The sequence below is a fragment of the Pipistrellus hanaki genome (assembly GCF_964339955.1).
Source record: "Pipistrellus hanaki genome assembly, chromosome: 1".
NCBI classification, from domain to species: Eukaryota; Metazoa; Chordata; class Mammalia; order Chiroptera; family Vespertilionidae; genus Pipistrellus; species Pipistrellus hanaki.
Genome location: NC_140503.1, coordinates 28,884,625 through 28,900,786, shown reverse-complemented (window position 1 = coordinate 28,900,786; position 16,162 = coordinate 28,884,625). Strand labels below are relative to the sequence as shown.

At 44.4% G+C, this 16,162-nt stretch overlaps 1 protein-coding gene and 1 pseudogene across 3 annotated transcripts; one reads left to right on the top strand and one right to left on the bottom strand.

Annotated features, from left to right (window-relative positions):
* The first annotated feature begins 1,984 nt into the window (after positions 1 to 1,984).
* On the top strand, positions 1,985 to 12,374 carry AKAP5 (A-kinase anchoring protein 5). 2 transcript variants are annotated; one of them, XM_084889283.1, is made up of 3 exons: positions 2,030 to 2,108; positions 5,175 to 5,263; positions 6,453 to 12,374. In XM_084889283.1, the coding sequence occupies exon 3, from the start codon at positions 6,709 to 6,711 to the stop codon at positions 7,981 to 7,983; it is 1,275 nt and encodes a 424-aa protein (XP_084745409.1). In that variant the 5' UTR covers positions 2,030 to 2,108; positions 5,175 to 5,263; positions 6,453 to 6,708; the 3' UTR covers positions 7,984 to 12,374. The 2 variants fall into 2 exon arrangements, with proteins under 2 accessions (XP_084745408.1, XP_084745409.1); XM_084889282.1 differs by lacking the exon at positions 5,175 to 5,263 and having other exon boundaries at positions 1,985 to 2,108.
* Positions 5,122 to 5,916, bottom strand: LOC311611764 (AN1-type zinc finger protein 5-like; annotated as a pseudogene). Its single transcript has one exon. The product of its transcript is annotated as an AN1-type zinc finger protein 5-like (transcript).
* Positions 12,375 to 16,162: the final 3,788 nt, after the last annotated feature.

The following is a 16,162-nucleotide window of genomic DNA, read 5'->3' as shown; positions in this document are numbered from 1 at the left end:
TTCAAAACTGGCAGTAAGCAGGGTTAGCAGCCTCCTGAGGATATGAAGGACATATTCACAGACTGCGGTTTCCTGAGTGAACAGATAAATTGAATTCTTAATCACAACTAAACTAGATGCTTCTGGGTTTTCTTGTCTTACAATTGTCTCTTCTATGGATTTAAGATCTTGACAACTTGGATGCAGCTTTGCTATTGTGTCCTCTTAGTTCTTTCCTTAATCATGATCCTATTGAAGAAGTGGTGTGAGGACAGCTGCGGTTCAGTAGTTTTCCCTCCACAGTAACAGGTTCTTCCTCTGGATGGTGCCCCTGGGAGGGGCGGGAGGAGGAGGCAGGAAGGGAGCATCCTGCGGGATCACAGCAGGAGCTCCCAGGGATGCCCTTGTGGGTAATATTACACCCGGGGCCAGTCACCCTGAGCTCCCCTAGCAACACCTCTCCTAGGTGTTCGTGAAAACAGTGTGTTCTGTGTACAGATACAGGCTTGTGGTGCTTTTCACCACACGTGGCCAGCAGCTTGTTTAAAGATTCAGAAAACGGCCCTGGCCGGTGTGGGCCAGTTGGGAGGGAGTCCTCCCGAGCCCCAAAGGTTACTGGTTCTGTGCCTGGTCAGGGCACATGCCTGGGTTACAGGCTGGATCCTGGGGGCGGGGAGAGGGGGCATCCTCTATATTTCTTCCTCTAACTCTCTCTCCCTAAAATACATATTTAAGATTTAGAAAAATGCATGAAAATACACAACCTAGCCAGCCAGGCAGAGCCCTGGGCTCTGAAGGGACTGGAACTGTACGGAAAGCCTCTCCACCCGCCCCACCCCCACTCCGCTCAGCTGAGAGGGACAAGGTTAAACCGGCCGCTAGGAATGCCCTGAAGGGAAATATGGGTGCAAGCTACCTCAACTTATTCTTGGAAATATTCAAAGCATAAAAGACGGGCGGGGCTGGGTTCCTGTGCCCTTCTCACCTTGTGCACTGAGAGCGGTCCTCTCTCCCCAGGGCCTGGGCTTTGGCCTCTGACGGCCCGTTTGGCCAGGAGCCACGATAACGTCATTACACCCAAACCCACTCCTAGGAAAGAGTTTTATTGTTATTGTTTCGATTCGTTTATGTGATTTTTCTCTCCAAACAAACGAGATCCAAACACGCTGCACAGGTTTTTGTTTTTACTTATTGATTTGAGAGGAGAGAGAACCATCCATGTATTGTTTCACTTCGTTATGCATTCATGGGTTGCTTCCTGTCTGTGCCCTCATCTGGGACTGAACCTGTACCCTGGCCACATTGGGACGACGCTCTAACCAACTGAGCTGCTGGCCAGAGCCCACCATGCACTTTAAAAAATATATATATTTTTTTAAATTGAATTTTAGAGAGAGAAGAAGAGAAAGGGAGCAAGAAACATGGATGTGAAACATGGGTCAGCTGCCTCCTGCATGCCCCTAGGGAGCACTGAGCTCGCCACCTGGGCATGTGCCCTGACCGGGAATCAAACCGGCCACCTTTCGGTGCACGACTCGATGCCCAACCAACTCAGCCACACGGGCCAGAGCCCGCGCTGCACTTTTAAAGCCTGCTTTTACAATGCTGCATCTGCCGTGTCTTTAAACATTCGATTTGGGATGGTGTGGGGCTTCTAAGGAGAATGCCTATCATTGAAAACCAGATTTTGCTACTTTGCATTTCAGAAAATGTGGGGCTCCCTACCCGGGTCCCCTCCTGATCTTTGGCTCTCTCCACGGTCCCCCTGCCCTTGTCTGGAGGTCTGCTCCCACCTGCCGGGTAGACCTCCCGCAGGTGGCCCCGCGGACCCCCGCCCTCCCCTCTGCCCCCTTCCTCCCTGCCCTCCTCCGCCCCCCTCCCCGCCCGCCGCAGCCCCCAGCCCTGGCCCCGCCCCGCGCCGCCGCTCCGCGCGCATTGGCGCCGCCGCTGTCAGTCCGCGCCCTGGGGAGGGGGCGCCGCGGGCTGCGGTCCCTCTGCGGCGGCTGCTGCTCCGGTGCGCCCGCGGCTCCCTGGCTGCCTGGGTCTGCCTGGGTGCCCGGCCCGCCGGCGCCCGCCCTCTCCCCCGCACGGAGCGGCGGGGACCCCTGGCCTCGGACCCGGCGCCATCGGTAAGTGGAGGAGGGCGAGGAGGTGGCGGGAGGAGAAGGTGCGGGCCGGTGTCCGGTCCCCGCTGACCCTGCGGGCGGCGAGGTGGGCGGGAGGAGCCCCCGCACCCCGGATCTGCGCCCCCGCAGGCGGCCGGGGTGAGAGGCGGGAGGTCACTGGTCCGCACGGATCTCCAGCCAGCGCGACCCTCCCGGGCTGTGCCCAGCCTGCCCGCTGCCTGACAGCCCGCCCTGGACGCAGGGGTTGCGGTGGATTTTTCCTCCTTCGCCCTGTATCGGAGGGGAATGGGACTGGGGTTCCTGGTTGTGCGGAGAGCTGGAAGCTGGGTTATCTGTCGAACGCCCCCGGCACTTTCCTTTTTGAGTTTATCCCGAGCCGAGCTCCTGCCAGAAGGCTCCCCGCGCCGAACGAGGCGCCTTCCTCCGAGGGAGCTCCTTCCTCCGAGGGAGCTCCTTCCTCCGAGGGAGCTCCTTCCTCCGAGGGAGCTCCGCGGCCCGCAGCTGCCGCCGGGAGTCACCGCTTTCCCGGGGAGCGCTCGCTCTTCCCTCCGGCTGCTCGGCTTCCACGGGAAGGGGGCAGGGGTGTTCCCTGGGGCTTTAGTCTTTCGATTCTATCCGGAAATGATAACCGGTAACTGAAGGAGGAATCGCTTGCAGCCTAACATTCTGCAAAGTTTTAATGTCTACAGACTGCATGTCCCCCATTGCGGTTAGGTTTTTGTTTGGGTGTTTGTCTTGTTTCTACAGTGAGAGGGAGTCATTCACATGAGCTTCTTGAGCAGCTGTCCCTGCTAGGTTCAAATGATACATTCCCACACGTGATCTCTCATTTCAATATTTCTTTTTTTTTAATTTTTTAAAAATATATTTTATTGATTTTTTACAGAGAGAAAGGAAGAGAGATAGCTAGAAACGTCGATGAGAGAGAAACATCGATCAGCTGCCTCTTGCACACTGCCTCTTGCACACCCCCTACCGAGGATGTGCCCGCAACAGATGTACATGTCCTTGATCGGAATAGAACCTGGGACCTTTCAGTCTGCAGACTGACGCTCTCCCACTGAGCCAAACCGGTTTCGGCTCTCATTTCAATATTTCTGTTAGTTATACATCCTCTGGTTAATAGAAGTTTTCAGGAGCCAAGAACTCACAAGAGGTGAGACCACTTAAAGAAGCTCTAATCAGCTGTGGTTCTAGTACCAATAGAAGCATTCAGTGAGGAAGGACACTTTTACATGTTCCTATTTAAGCTCATTTTTGCTATCAGAGGACTGTCTTGCTGTCAGAGGCATGTAGTATGTAACACCCAACTTTAGGAAACACTTAGATCATAAACTGATTTTCAGAGTTCCAGTTCCTTATGTGGCTCACAGAAGCAAGAACTACCCAAGGGAACCTTCAACAGTGAAAGATTTGCATGAAAACAGCCCAAGGGATGAGCCCCTTTGCTTATTTCAGGACATCCATCAACTGGAATTCATGGGGTTTTTGTTAGATGATTACCCCGGACCTCTGTTTGTTGGTACCATCATACCATTCTGTGGGTTAATTTTTAAATCTATCTTTATATTTAAATCTAACTAACCAGTTTGCCAGTTGTCAAGTTTATTATTTACATTTGGCTTTTGAATTAGTTCCAGAACCAAGAAAATAAAATCTAAGAATTTCAAAAGCTTAATTTGTAAAATAGCAAGAACTCAGTCTAATCTTGATTCAATTATGAGTTGATGGGCTACATAGTCTATATATAAAAGCCTAAGCGACTGTTCAACCGGTAGCTATGATGCACTCTGACCACCAGGAGGCAGGTGCTCTGACCAGTAGGTTAGCTTGCTGCTGGGGTCGGGCTGATCAGGACTGGGCAAGATGGGCCAGACATACTCTGGAGCCCTCCCCCTGCCCTTCCCTGGCCCCGATTGTGCACTGGTGGGGTCCCTCAGCCTGGCCTGCACCCTCTCGCAATTTGGGACCCCTCAGGGGATGTTGGAGAGCCAGTTTTGGCCCAATCCTCGCAGGTCAAGCTGAGGGACCCCACCGGTGCACGAATTCCTGCACCAGGCCTCTAGTGGTTAAATAACCATTAAATATTTTAAAATTTTTTTGACTAATGAATGTAGTACAATTAGCATCTTTAAATAATTCATTTTTCTGATGAAACTCTTAAAGCCCAATTTCAGAGCATGGGTTTCAGAAACAATCTTGGGTGGAATCTGAGCTCTGTTACCTCCTAGCTGTGTAATCTCGGCCACGTTGCATAACCTCTCTAAGCCTGTTTCTTTGTAGACGGCGATACCACCACCTGCTCACTTTGTAATGTGGGGAGGATTAGAGATGTATACAAAAGTGCTTAGCACTTCCTAAGACACAGAAGTTCCTCAGTAAAGGTCAGCGATTACTATCGTTTGCTCTTACTGACCTTCAACTATGAGCTCATTATGGAAAATGTTTGAACAGCAAATACTTAGAAAAAATGTATACAACTAAATTTAAGGGTGGCGAGTCATAGCGATGTTACATTTCCCCAGAGTATGTATGAAAAGCAGCACTTCCTTGGCAGAACTTACATTTTTAGAACAGAAACCTTATGGTATAACAGAAAGAGCATTGGAGACTCAGAGTCTTCAGTGCTAACTCTGGCTATGACCTTGCCCAACTATATGGCTTTCCAGGCTAACTGTCCATTACAATGCTCAATTTCTTCAGCAGACTGGACTTGATTAATCTCAAATAAGCTCTAAAATCCTTTTCAGCTTCAGAATTCCCGATTGCATGCAATAAAAATTACACTAGCTTGCTTATCACCATCATTCTTTGTCTGTTTAACTTGCAATTCAGAGCCATAAACAAGCCATAAAGACGGCACAACTAGCCCTGGCCCGTGTGGTTCAGTTGGTTGCGCATCCACTCACGCATCAAAAGGTCACCAGCTTATTTATTTACTTTTGGAAAATGGCCATGCATCTGCTCTTTAATGTTTCCTACCATATATTAAAATAAAAACAAAGTTTCAGTCTCTTCACAAGTAGAAATTTATATTCTCTGGATTCTCTTTTCTGATTTTTGCTGCAGCTTCTGCTTTGTAATCAGATGGACAGTTGTGCTTGTCAGAGTAACGGTGGAGTCCACAAAACAAATTTCCACATCGGCAGTCAAACCCAGTAAGGCCAGCTTTCTTTCTGCACATGAAACATCTATTCTTCTTCGGTTTGGGTAACTCGGGAGCTTTTTCTTCGCTTTGAAAAGTACAGGGTTGAGAAACTGATGAACTGGGCTGAGTGACAACCGGCTCTGACACCTCTGTCTTCGGGGTAGTCATTTTGTCCTCTCTTGAAACGCTCATTTCTGTCCTTTGCTGAGTTACAGGCAAGGCAGCCGCAGGCACATTTCTTGGTTTTTCAGATGTGCTGCCAGCAGCACCTTCACAGTTGTTTAAACCAGCGTCTGCTCTTTGCACAGATGCAGAATCTGAGGTAGGGCTGTTGGAACCACTAGCTGCCCCCATTGGGCTCATTCTGCCACTATTCTGTGCCTCTGAAGATGCTCTTTGTAGCAAACAGAACACATTCCATTTGTCCTAAAATTCCCATAAAAGCCACATCCTGTACTGCAAGCATGGGCCCTGGGGTCTGGCTAGTCTCCTGAGCCGTATTTTTCTGCGGTTGCATCACGGTGCATGTCGGATATGGGTGTGAGATAGTTCGACGTTTCCCTGTGTCTCTCCTCCTCTGTTTCTCTCCAAGGTCACCAGTTTAATTCCTTGGTCAGGGCACATACCCAGGTTGCAGGTTTGAACCCCGGACAGGGTACATACAGAAGACAACCAGTTCATGTCTCTCTCCTGGATGTTTCTCATTGATCTCTCCTCCCCCTTCCTCTCTCTCTAAAATCAATAAAAATATTTTTTTAAATAATAACATCAGATTTGTAGAAACAATCCAAAAATGAAGTTTTAACAGAAACTAGAGCAAAATGTATTTACATTGAATTTTTTTTTTACAAGGTAAAAGTTAAGCCCCAGACCTGGTTGATATAGTTCAGTTGGTTGGAGCACTGTCTCATGCACCAAAGTGTCCCAGATTTGATTCCTAGTCAGGGTACATACCTGGGTTGCAGGTTCGATCCCCAGTTGGGGTGAGTATGGGTGAGTAGGAGGCAACCTATGGATTTTATCTCTGTCTAAAATCAATTTAAAAAGTTAACACCGGATTTTTATTCTCCAGTCATTTTCAGTAAGTTATAATATGGGAAGCATGCCTGGTAGAATCATACGCATTCCATGGAAATTGTCTATAGAAAACAACAGGCTGATGGTGAAATAAAATATTTTATCTTCTTTTCTCTCACCAGATTAATCTTTAACTAAAACCAAGTCTGTCAAGTAAAGGGCTTTCATGAAGAAATGAAAGAGAGAAATTACAAGTACTAGAGAAACTAAGCATTTGCCTACTGGAGAAACCACCTCAAACAACAGTGTGGACTCAGAAGAAAGGAGTGAACACACCTGGAAGAAATTCTGCTGAGTGTGACCCTTTTGCCCAGCTTCTTGTCGTAATCGGCTGCTAAGGAAGAGAGAATATCCTTTTCGAGAGAGTGTGTTGTAAAAATGGAGACCCCGGTTTCTGACATTCAAGTAGAAAGCAAGGAGGAGACGGGATCAGCAGAAGTCAGAGCTCGGGATGAGAGGCAGGAGGAAAAGGCATCGGTGCTTTGCTTCAAGAGAAGAAAGAAATCAGCCAAAGCCACGGAGCCCAAAGCCGGCCCTGGAGCCGTGGCCGCGGCCAGGGAGGGCCGTTCAGGAGCTGGAGCTTCTGAGCAGCCACAGCCCCCGGCGGGGGCCTGGGCCTCAATAAAACGTCTGGTGACGCGCAGGAAAAGGTCAGGCTCATCAAAGCTGCAGAAGCCCTCCGAGGCCAACGTGCAACCTGAAGTCAGCGCCGAGGATGCTGATCTTCCTAAGAAAAAGGCAAAATCCAGACTGAGGATTCCCTGCATAAAATTCTCAAAGGGAGAGAAAAAACATCATCATTCCGAAATCATAGAAGATGCAGACTGCAGCGTCCAAGTTCAGGGAGAGGCAGAAAGGATGGATACAAAAACCCCAACCCAATCGGATGGAGACCAGGCAACAAAGGCCCGGCTGACCCAGGAAGTGAGTGGAGCGGTCTCACAGGACGGGAGCGATGAGGTCTGCGAGTCAAATGTGAGCAACGGCGGAACTTCTCCTGGAGAGAATGTGATTTCGGTAGAACTTGGGTTAGAAAAGGGGCCTTCTGCTATTCACACAGGAACTCTAATCCTTGAACAAGACATTGAAACAACGGAGGAAAAGCCGAGTATCCAGCCCCAGCAGACAAGCCCACCGGAAACTTCAGAAACAGAACATCAGCCACCCGTGGTTTCTGATGCTCCCCGCTCACCTGCATCCCCAGATCAGCACATCGCGGAAGAAGCCAGAAACCATGTCCTGGAAAGTGAGCCAAACAGGGAAGACCAGGAAAGTGGAGAGATTGTAGCAGAGGAGATGAAGCCAAAAGATGATGCGTTGAGCCAGGAACCCAGTGTTAAAGAAACCGAGGTCAGTGCAGAGAAACCCAAACGGGAAGAAAACAAAAGAATGGAGCCCATTGCTATTATTATTACAGACACTGAGATTAGTGAATTTGATGTGAAGAAATCGAAAAATGTCCCCAAGCAATTCTTAATTTCGATTGAAAATGAGGAAGTAGGGGGTTTTGAGGGGAGAACTTCAGAACAGTATGAGACACTCTTAATGGAAACAGCCTCCTCTCTTGTCAAGCACGCTATCCAGTTGTCCATAGAACAGCTCGTTAATGAAATGGCCTCTGGGGATAACACAATCAACAGTCTGCTACAGTGACTCCATTCCCAGATCATGGGAGGGGGGAAACGTTTCACGATGAGTTATTTTACATAATCGTGGCATTTCTTATTTGTTAACCAATGAGAGATTTTCATCTGTGGAGTCTAAAGGCACAACCTCAGCCCAGAAGTGCTAAAGAATGAATCCAGTTTATGAAACTCCACCTACCACTAAAACGCAGCTACTTCTGGTTGGAGATGTCAGTGCAGACCACAATAGCCAAGTGGCATAAAAGGAGTTGCTGAGATGGCAGGTGAAGATGCATTCACCGAGCACTTACAAGATGGTATCATCTCTTTTTGGTCCTCTCATGTCACAGAGCCTGGTTTCCCTCTGATAGTTCAACTCTGTGTACAGGTTAACATGACATTCCGTTTTCAGAACCTTTTTGTTACAGTGCACATTTCTCTTGTTTAAAGTGGTGAGTAAGGTGAGCTTTTTTTTTTGGTTTGAATGTGTTACTTATAGTTGTTACACTCCTAGGCAGTAGTCTTACCTTCAAAAACATTGCATTTTCCCAATTTCAGCAGAATGTGCAGAATATGAACTTGAAACTTGGATGGTCTCTAGTCTTGCTCAAGTCCCTCACAAATCCATTCACGAATGTATCCAACAGGCAAATCCTTATCAAGTGCCACGCTGTGGGAACACAACACGGAGAGCATTCTCCCTCGCCAACTTCCTTCAGCCCCAAACAGACTTGTATAAATCCATGTCTGCAGGGGATCCTCCGCTGAGAAGGTTCAAAACAAAACAAACAAACAAAAACTAAACAACAGCAAGAGCAAACAGGAAAAGAGTGGAATGTTCCTTTCCATCCGAGAGAGAGAAACTTCCCAGGTACCAAGTCACCACAGAACAAGGATGCCTTTGCAGGCTGACTGCTCCCGAGACCTCACTCCTCAACTCTCCTCAGAAAGTCATAATCAGTAAAAATATTACTCCTAACCAAGAATGAACCAAGTACAAAGTTGAATAGAAAGTAAAACATTGCTAAAGCACAGTATATTTTAAACATCCGTATTCTTTCATTGTGCCTGTGTGTTGAGACACTAGGAAAAAACATTTCACATGGACATTGGAAATTACATTCTTCATCATTTTTTTTACAGTACAGCTAATTCCTTACAAAAAAAATGAACTTATAACAATGAGAAGGGCTTATCTGCATTTTATTCAGTTACTGAACTCATCCATCTAATCAGTGATTGCCATCCTTTTTGAAAAAAGGGTTCTATTTCAATCTTTTCTTGTGGCCATACTACTATAATGTACTTCCTTACCTCTCAGGTTGGGCTTCCGACTGTACAGTCCCCCACTGTTCAGGTTGAGTGACAGTGTTACTCTAAAAGTAGGTAAGGAAGAGCTTTCACTGGAGTTGTACAGTGTTTGCCAAAGAGCATTTGTACATTCCTGGGGGGAGCGGGGAAGGATGTACAGGAGATGATTTTAAATGATCTTGTGACTTCGTGAGTTACTTATGGATTGCATATAGGAAGTATGTGCTAATTTGTCCTGTATAATCCTCTTTCTTCCCTCCTGTAAGTACGTGTTGAGACCTCTGGCAGAGGAGCCTAATCTGCCTTTGGAACTGAACTATTATCAGTGAGATTCTTTGCTGAGAAGCATGAAGATTTTCCTACCTTCATGCTTGTAAACTTCGGGGCAACCCACCCAAATCCTTCCGTCAACAAGACGAAAAGTGGATCTTCCAAAACACATGACTCAGAACAACAATTTCTTTTACTTGTCTAACTTTAAAACATTCTTTTAAAAGATGGCTGAGTCATCCTCCCTAAACATATTTCTTTTTAGTTTACTATATGTGGTGCTAATGGATGTGGACAGCTCCCAGCAAATATCCATATAGTTAAAAGTGAACAATTTAGAAAACCTGACTGAGGTTGATACATTTTACAGTGTTTTGGAGAATCCTGCCTTCATTTACTGCAAGATGGCTCAAGCCAATACCTTGCATTGTAAGTTTTTAATCTCTCATAATTGAGCAAAAAGTACACCACTTAGTTATTGAAAATAGTTTGAAAGGTTTAGGTGTATTTATTTAGGAGTTTTAAAACTGGATACTAGGTAAATATGTGTAATGAACTTTTTGTTAAGAAATTAACCTTTTATCTAGTGCTGTGTTTCTGCCCCCACCCCCACCCCACATTGTAGTTTGATATATATATTTTTATTAGAATATTATAATAGATTGTTTTTATGACAAGTGTACTCTACCTGCACTCATTCTTTTTTTTTTTTTCCTTTAATCTATTTTTATTGATTTTAGAGAGGAAGGGAGAGGGAGAGGTAGATAGAAACATCAATGATGAGAGAGAATCATTGATCGGCTGCCTCCTGAACGCCCCCTACTGGGGATCAAGCCTGTAACCTGGCATGGTGCCCTTGGCTGGAATCGAACCTGGGACCCTTCAGTCCTAAGGCTGACGCTTTATCCACTGAGCCAAACCAGTGAGAGCTACTTGCACTCATTCTTAAGTGGCGTCTCCTCAATCTTCGCTACTGAAAATATCTGGTGAATTAATAAGTAGGATTCCAGTTTGAAAAAGAAATCAAGATATTAATTGGTTTCAACCTGATTATATCTTTCACGTGCAAAATCCTACTACAGTGAATTCTAAGGTGATCCAAATTGTTTTGTTGTTATAGAAATAATTTGGAATCAGATGACTTAGAAATCTCTCAAAACTTTTTATTATAATGGTATTTTAAGCAATTGACTGTATATGTATGGCATTAAATGAATATAAATAGGTTCTTATTCATTCACAATCCTTTAACAACAGTAACATGATCATTTAAAAGGCAATTTATAGCACATTTTCATTTAAATTTGCTGTGGTTGAAGTGTTGTCTTTAGTGAGCATTTATTAATTAGTGGGATTCAGTTTCTCTTTGAACTCAGAAGTTTTCAAGCTGGTTGGCTTACTGGATGCTTGTTAAGTTTTTAGCATCATCTTCCCCTCTTTTAAGAATCAGGTGTTTATTCAATTTGCTTTTCAACCCAAGAATATGAAACTCTCCTCTAGTTTATGTAGCATTTTTCACTTAATATTTCCTTACAGAACTTTATAGGACATAAAAATAGCATCTGGTAGCACTTAGGTAAAGGTAGCAGAAAACAAAAGAACTTCCAAACAGAAATTATGTTCCTGCCACCTCCTCCACTTCAAAGAATAACAAACACGTGGCACACATGGAGTTCTTCAGAAAAACTGCATCATTTTCTTCCAAGGTAATCTGTTTGACAGCTCGGAGTCTGTGATGATCTTAATTGGCCTTCTATTTAGCAGAGTCTTAGAAACGGATTTATTTCTGAGAGACTGTTTTTTTCACCATTATGTGTGAATAGCCTTCCCGCTAAAGACTTAACGATAGGGGTCATAACAGGGCATGCAACTCTGAGTTAACTTCATCAATTTCTAACTTCAAGTTGCCTTATTTTTTGCAGTTAAGAAATATGTTTTTCAGGGTTAATAGCAGAATTTTTTTTTAAAAAATTGTTAAACTTTAGAATCCCATTGTTTGAAAAGATCCTTTTAATGTCAACTTTACTCAGCCTTGTAAAAGTCTTTCTAATTTTATCTGACACTTAATACATCAGTTGACTTTCCTGCCCATCATTTAAGATTTAGAGTATTCTTTATAAATTCCTGTGTTTTATTGTATGACATGACATTTCTTATTTTACAGAATTCAAAATTTCAATGCATAGACTTTATGGTACATTTCTTAAAAGAATTTTTGTAGTGATCTCTATTTAGTTATAAAAATGTAACAGAAGGAAACGACATCAAATTTAGATGTCCCAATTAAATTCAACTTGATGCAACCTGTGTTGGGTATAACATACGCCAAACACTTTGATAAAGGGGACAGGCTGCCTGCCCTCCAAGAGCATTGTCAACCAAGGTAGCAGTCCATACAGCCCCTGGGACAGGAGTGAAGGCAGAGAGCCCCAGGCAATGAAGGCAGCATTACCAGTGCCTTGGAGGGGAGAACAAAGAGAAAAACAATTTTATCTGGTGTGGGAAGTGGCCATAGAAATACAGGGGCAGCTTGAAAGCATTCCGTTTCTAACTAGTTAAAGGGTATATTCCTTCTGGTTTGTGAGCAGGTGCAGAAAAATGCCTGCATAATGTTACATATTTATAGTAGTTCTTTGTCTGTAAAATGTTAAGTGGGTGAGCTGTTATAAAAAGTTCCATATTGTATTTCTCATTAAAATTAGTACTATAATTACTGTGGATCAGATGCTAATATTCAAGAAATAATCCTCTAGTAAAAAGGTTTCGACCTGAATTAATACGTGTACTGACTGTTAATATAGAATAAATGTCATAATGGCTCATGTTTATTTTACTTATTCAAATCTTTGAAGAGAAGCATGGTGTCTGACTTCCATTTCCTGAAACTGTGAGGATCAATCACACTGATGAAAATACTGAGTTTACACTACAAACAAGTTCTCTGCTGACTGAGTGTGGGACAGACATGCCTAAGAAGAGCCCACCGCCAGCAAACCTTGAATTCAGTTTCATTGACCCGATTCCATGGAAAGGGCATTCTGACTGGTGTCTCCTACGGATTTGACAGAGGTGTACTTGTTTTCCTCACCTCTTGCTATATTCACTGTTCCTACTTTATTTTAAACTACAAGTTGTTAATAATCTTTATGGCTTTCTAAATAGCTAAGCAATCTTGACACGAACATGCTTAAATTATTCAGATGATGCCTGCTAAAGCGGAGTGTTTCAAAGTCCCGAGTGCTGCCCTGGCCGGTGTTCTCGGTGGCTGGAGTGTGGGCCCGCACACAGCAGGGTCTCAGCTTCATTCCAGGTCAAGGGAATGTACGTAGGTTGCAGGTTTGATCCCTGGGTTCGTGCAGGAGGCAATTGATCTCTCTCTCTCTCTCTCTCTCTTCCCCCCCCCCCCCCCGCTCTCTCTTTCTCTCTCTCCCACCCTTCCTCCCTCTCCCTCTTTCCCACCCTCTCTAAAAATCAATGAGAAAAATATCCTTGGTTAAGGATTAACAAAAAAACAAAAGTTCTGAGTGTTTCAAGAGTTTATTAAGACACTGCTTTTATTCCCCTCATGTTGACAATCCTGTTTTTTCTTAAACACAGCCCAATAGTAATAGTTGGACTCTATGAGAGAGAGTATTTCCAATCTCTGGATCAATTTAAAGTTGATCGTGTCTTAAAAGTCCTAAAACTAAATCTTGCACCAAAGCAAAATATTTCATTAATGTACAAATACTGTACATTGGGTATTTAACATTTCACATTTTGTAGAATTTTAAATTAAATTATATTTCCTAATATAAAAGATACTCTACCTTTTGCAAAACTTGTCCTCACAGGCAATTCTAGTTTTCTTTTTAGATCTACATTTCATGCTAAGGTCTGGTGTTCTCAGCCCCTTCGTGAATATATCTACCTTTTTATTTTCTCCCTGAAGGCTTAAGATCTGCAGGGGTTACGCTCCCAAGCTTAGGAAAGAGAGTACTTATGTGTCTTTGTACATGAGCACACTACGCATGCACGGAACATCCTGAGCAAAGCTGGCCACAGGCACCATGAACAAGTAAGGAAAACCTAGGTGAGGGGCTCAAAGCCAGGAAAACTCCCAAACCGAAAACTCTCTGTAAGTGCCAGCCTATCATAACAGCAACAGGACTAATGTCCAGCAGTTTCTGCACATCTGCAAGACAAGACACATCTCCCCATGACTCATTTGGTGGCTAGACTCAAAGAGGACTTAAGGTCTTATCTTGATGACAGTGTAGTTATGGAGCAGAAATTAAACCTGTCAAATACTGCTCGCAGCCATACTTGTGGGCTAAACCCCAGGTCTTCCACTTCTGCACTCCTGGGAAATGGGTGAGTACAGGGGGCACAAAAGCAGATGCAGTCATTTATACACTTGTACTCAAACCCTTTATTCCCAAATCCCTACTTGGACATCTGTACCTGTAGGTCACAGGTCTGGTCAGTATGGCTACAGGTAGGTCTGGGCCACATCTGTGATGAGTCACCACCACAAATAATGCAGCTACAGGCAAGAAGCTCCAATCAAATATCCTCCTTTGAAAACTACAGTGAGGATATTTCATGTGGAATAGCTATTTGCAGCATACTACTAAAATCAGAATATCCACTTCTCTACACAGATCATCCAAAATCAGAGTACTTCCATTATGCTCACCAGAATGGTTAGATTTGTCCTGTACTCACACAGAACGCCATATAATTGGACCTTCAGTCAAACCCTGGGCCAATGTTCTATTCACTGAGCCAAACCAACTAGGGCCAGAGTTCTAAATTTTGACAAATGCATACAGTTGTATCATCTAGGGAGTATTTTTTCATTGTTCTTTATACCCCTGCATATTTTAATTTAATATAATTTCCTGGATGCACCAGTGAAAACTGCTCCTGCTGCAGAAATTAAAAATAAGGGCTCCTTAAATCCAGCACCTAAACCAGAATAAGGAAAGGCAGGGCTACCAAGCACAGCTGTGCAAATTCTGCACTGCCCAACTCCAGGAGAAGCATTCGTTTGGTAGTGGTGCCCCCTAGCGTTTACTCTGCATAATCGGCTTGGCCACAATGGTGGCTCTGAACACAGTCACCAGTTTGAGATCTGCAAAGCGTGTGGTGGTAAAACTGAAACAGGAGATGTTTCAAGTAAAAGAGAAGTCTTCCATTTACATGCCTTTCTTCCCATACTGTAACAGTGAGATAATAATACCTTAATTTAAAAAAAGTGAGAAAAAAAGAGGACAGGAACCACTGAGCTCATGGCATCAGACTTTGCACGTGTGAAAGAAGGGTAATGTTGGTAAATGAGAACTGGTCCAATACAGACTTCTGAGACTCATTCCACTGAAATCTTTGGTCTGCATTTTAAAAACGTTTTCTTTACCTTTGCAAATGTTATATCATTTTTCTAAAGAACTACCATAGGTTCTTTAGATTTTCCTTCCTATAAGGCACTTACTGCAAAACGCAAGTGGCCAAAAAGAATGTGATTTGGATTACCAGACCATATTGTTTCACTTCAGAAAAATGTGGCAGCGCTAAATTCATGAGATCTCGTTGTTTCTCAATATATTTTTATTTATTTCAGAGAGGGGGGGGAGAGAGAGAGAGAGACATAAAGGATGAAAGAGAATCATTTATCAGCTGCCTCCTGCGTGCCCCACACACTGGGGATGGAGTCCGAAGCCTGGGCTTGTGCCCCCGACCTGGCATCTAACTGTGACCTCCTAGTTCACATGTGTCAAACACAAGGCCCGCGGGCCAAATCCAGCCCGCCAGGCCTTGCAATGTGGCCCACACCGCGCTGTCATCACTGCACTCCACTGTCAGCTTATGACATTGTCAGTTTATGACTGTTCAGTAAACCATTCGGCCCGCGATTTAGGCTGGATTTTAGATTTTGGCCCCTTCTCTGATTGAGTTCGACACCCCTATCCTAGTTCATAGGTCGATGCTCAACCACTAAGCCAGTGGTCGGCAAACTCATTAGTCAACAGAGCCAAATATCAACAGTACAACGATTGAGATTTCTTTCCTTTTTTTTAAAAAAAAATACATTTTATTGATTTTTTTACAGAGAGGAAGAGAGAGGGTTAGAGAGCTAGAAATATCGGTGAGAGAGAAATATCGATCAGCTGCCTCCTGCTCACACCCCACCGGGGATGTGCCCGCAACCAAGGTACATGCCCTTGACTGGAATCAAACCTGGGACCCCTCAGTCTGCAAGCCAATGCTCTATCCACTGAGCCAAACCAGTTTTGACTGAAATTTCTTTTGAGAGCCAAATTTTTTATTTATTTATTTTTTTTTTAATTTTTTCTCTTTTTCCTTGTTGTTCCCATGCTTTCGGCACAGAGTCATCACATTAAGAAAAACCCTGTTCCCTAAGCTGGGGTTTACTTTTCAGATTGCACCAGCCAACAGGGAAGCGGTCAGATGCAGTGGCGGGTGGCTAAGAGAGCCACATTTTTTAAACTTAAACTTCTTCTAATGCCACTTCTTCAAAATAGATTTGCACAGGCTGTGGTATTTTGTGGAAGAGCCACACCCAAGGGACAAAGAGCCACATGGGGCTCACGAGTCACAGTTTGCCGACCACTGCACTAAGTCAT

What these genes read in the sequence shown, in the direction of transcription:
- AKAP5 (XM_084889282.1), top strand. Translation starts at nt 6,709, where the DNA reads ATGGAGACCCCGGTTTCTGACATTCAAGTAGAAAGCAAGGAGGAGACG.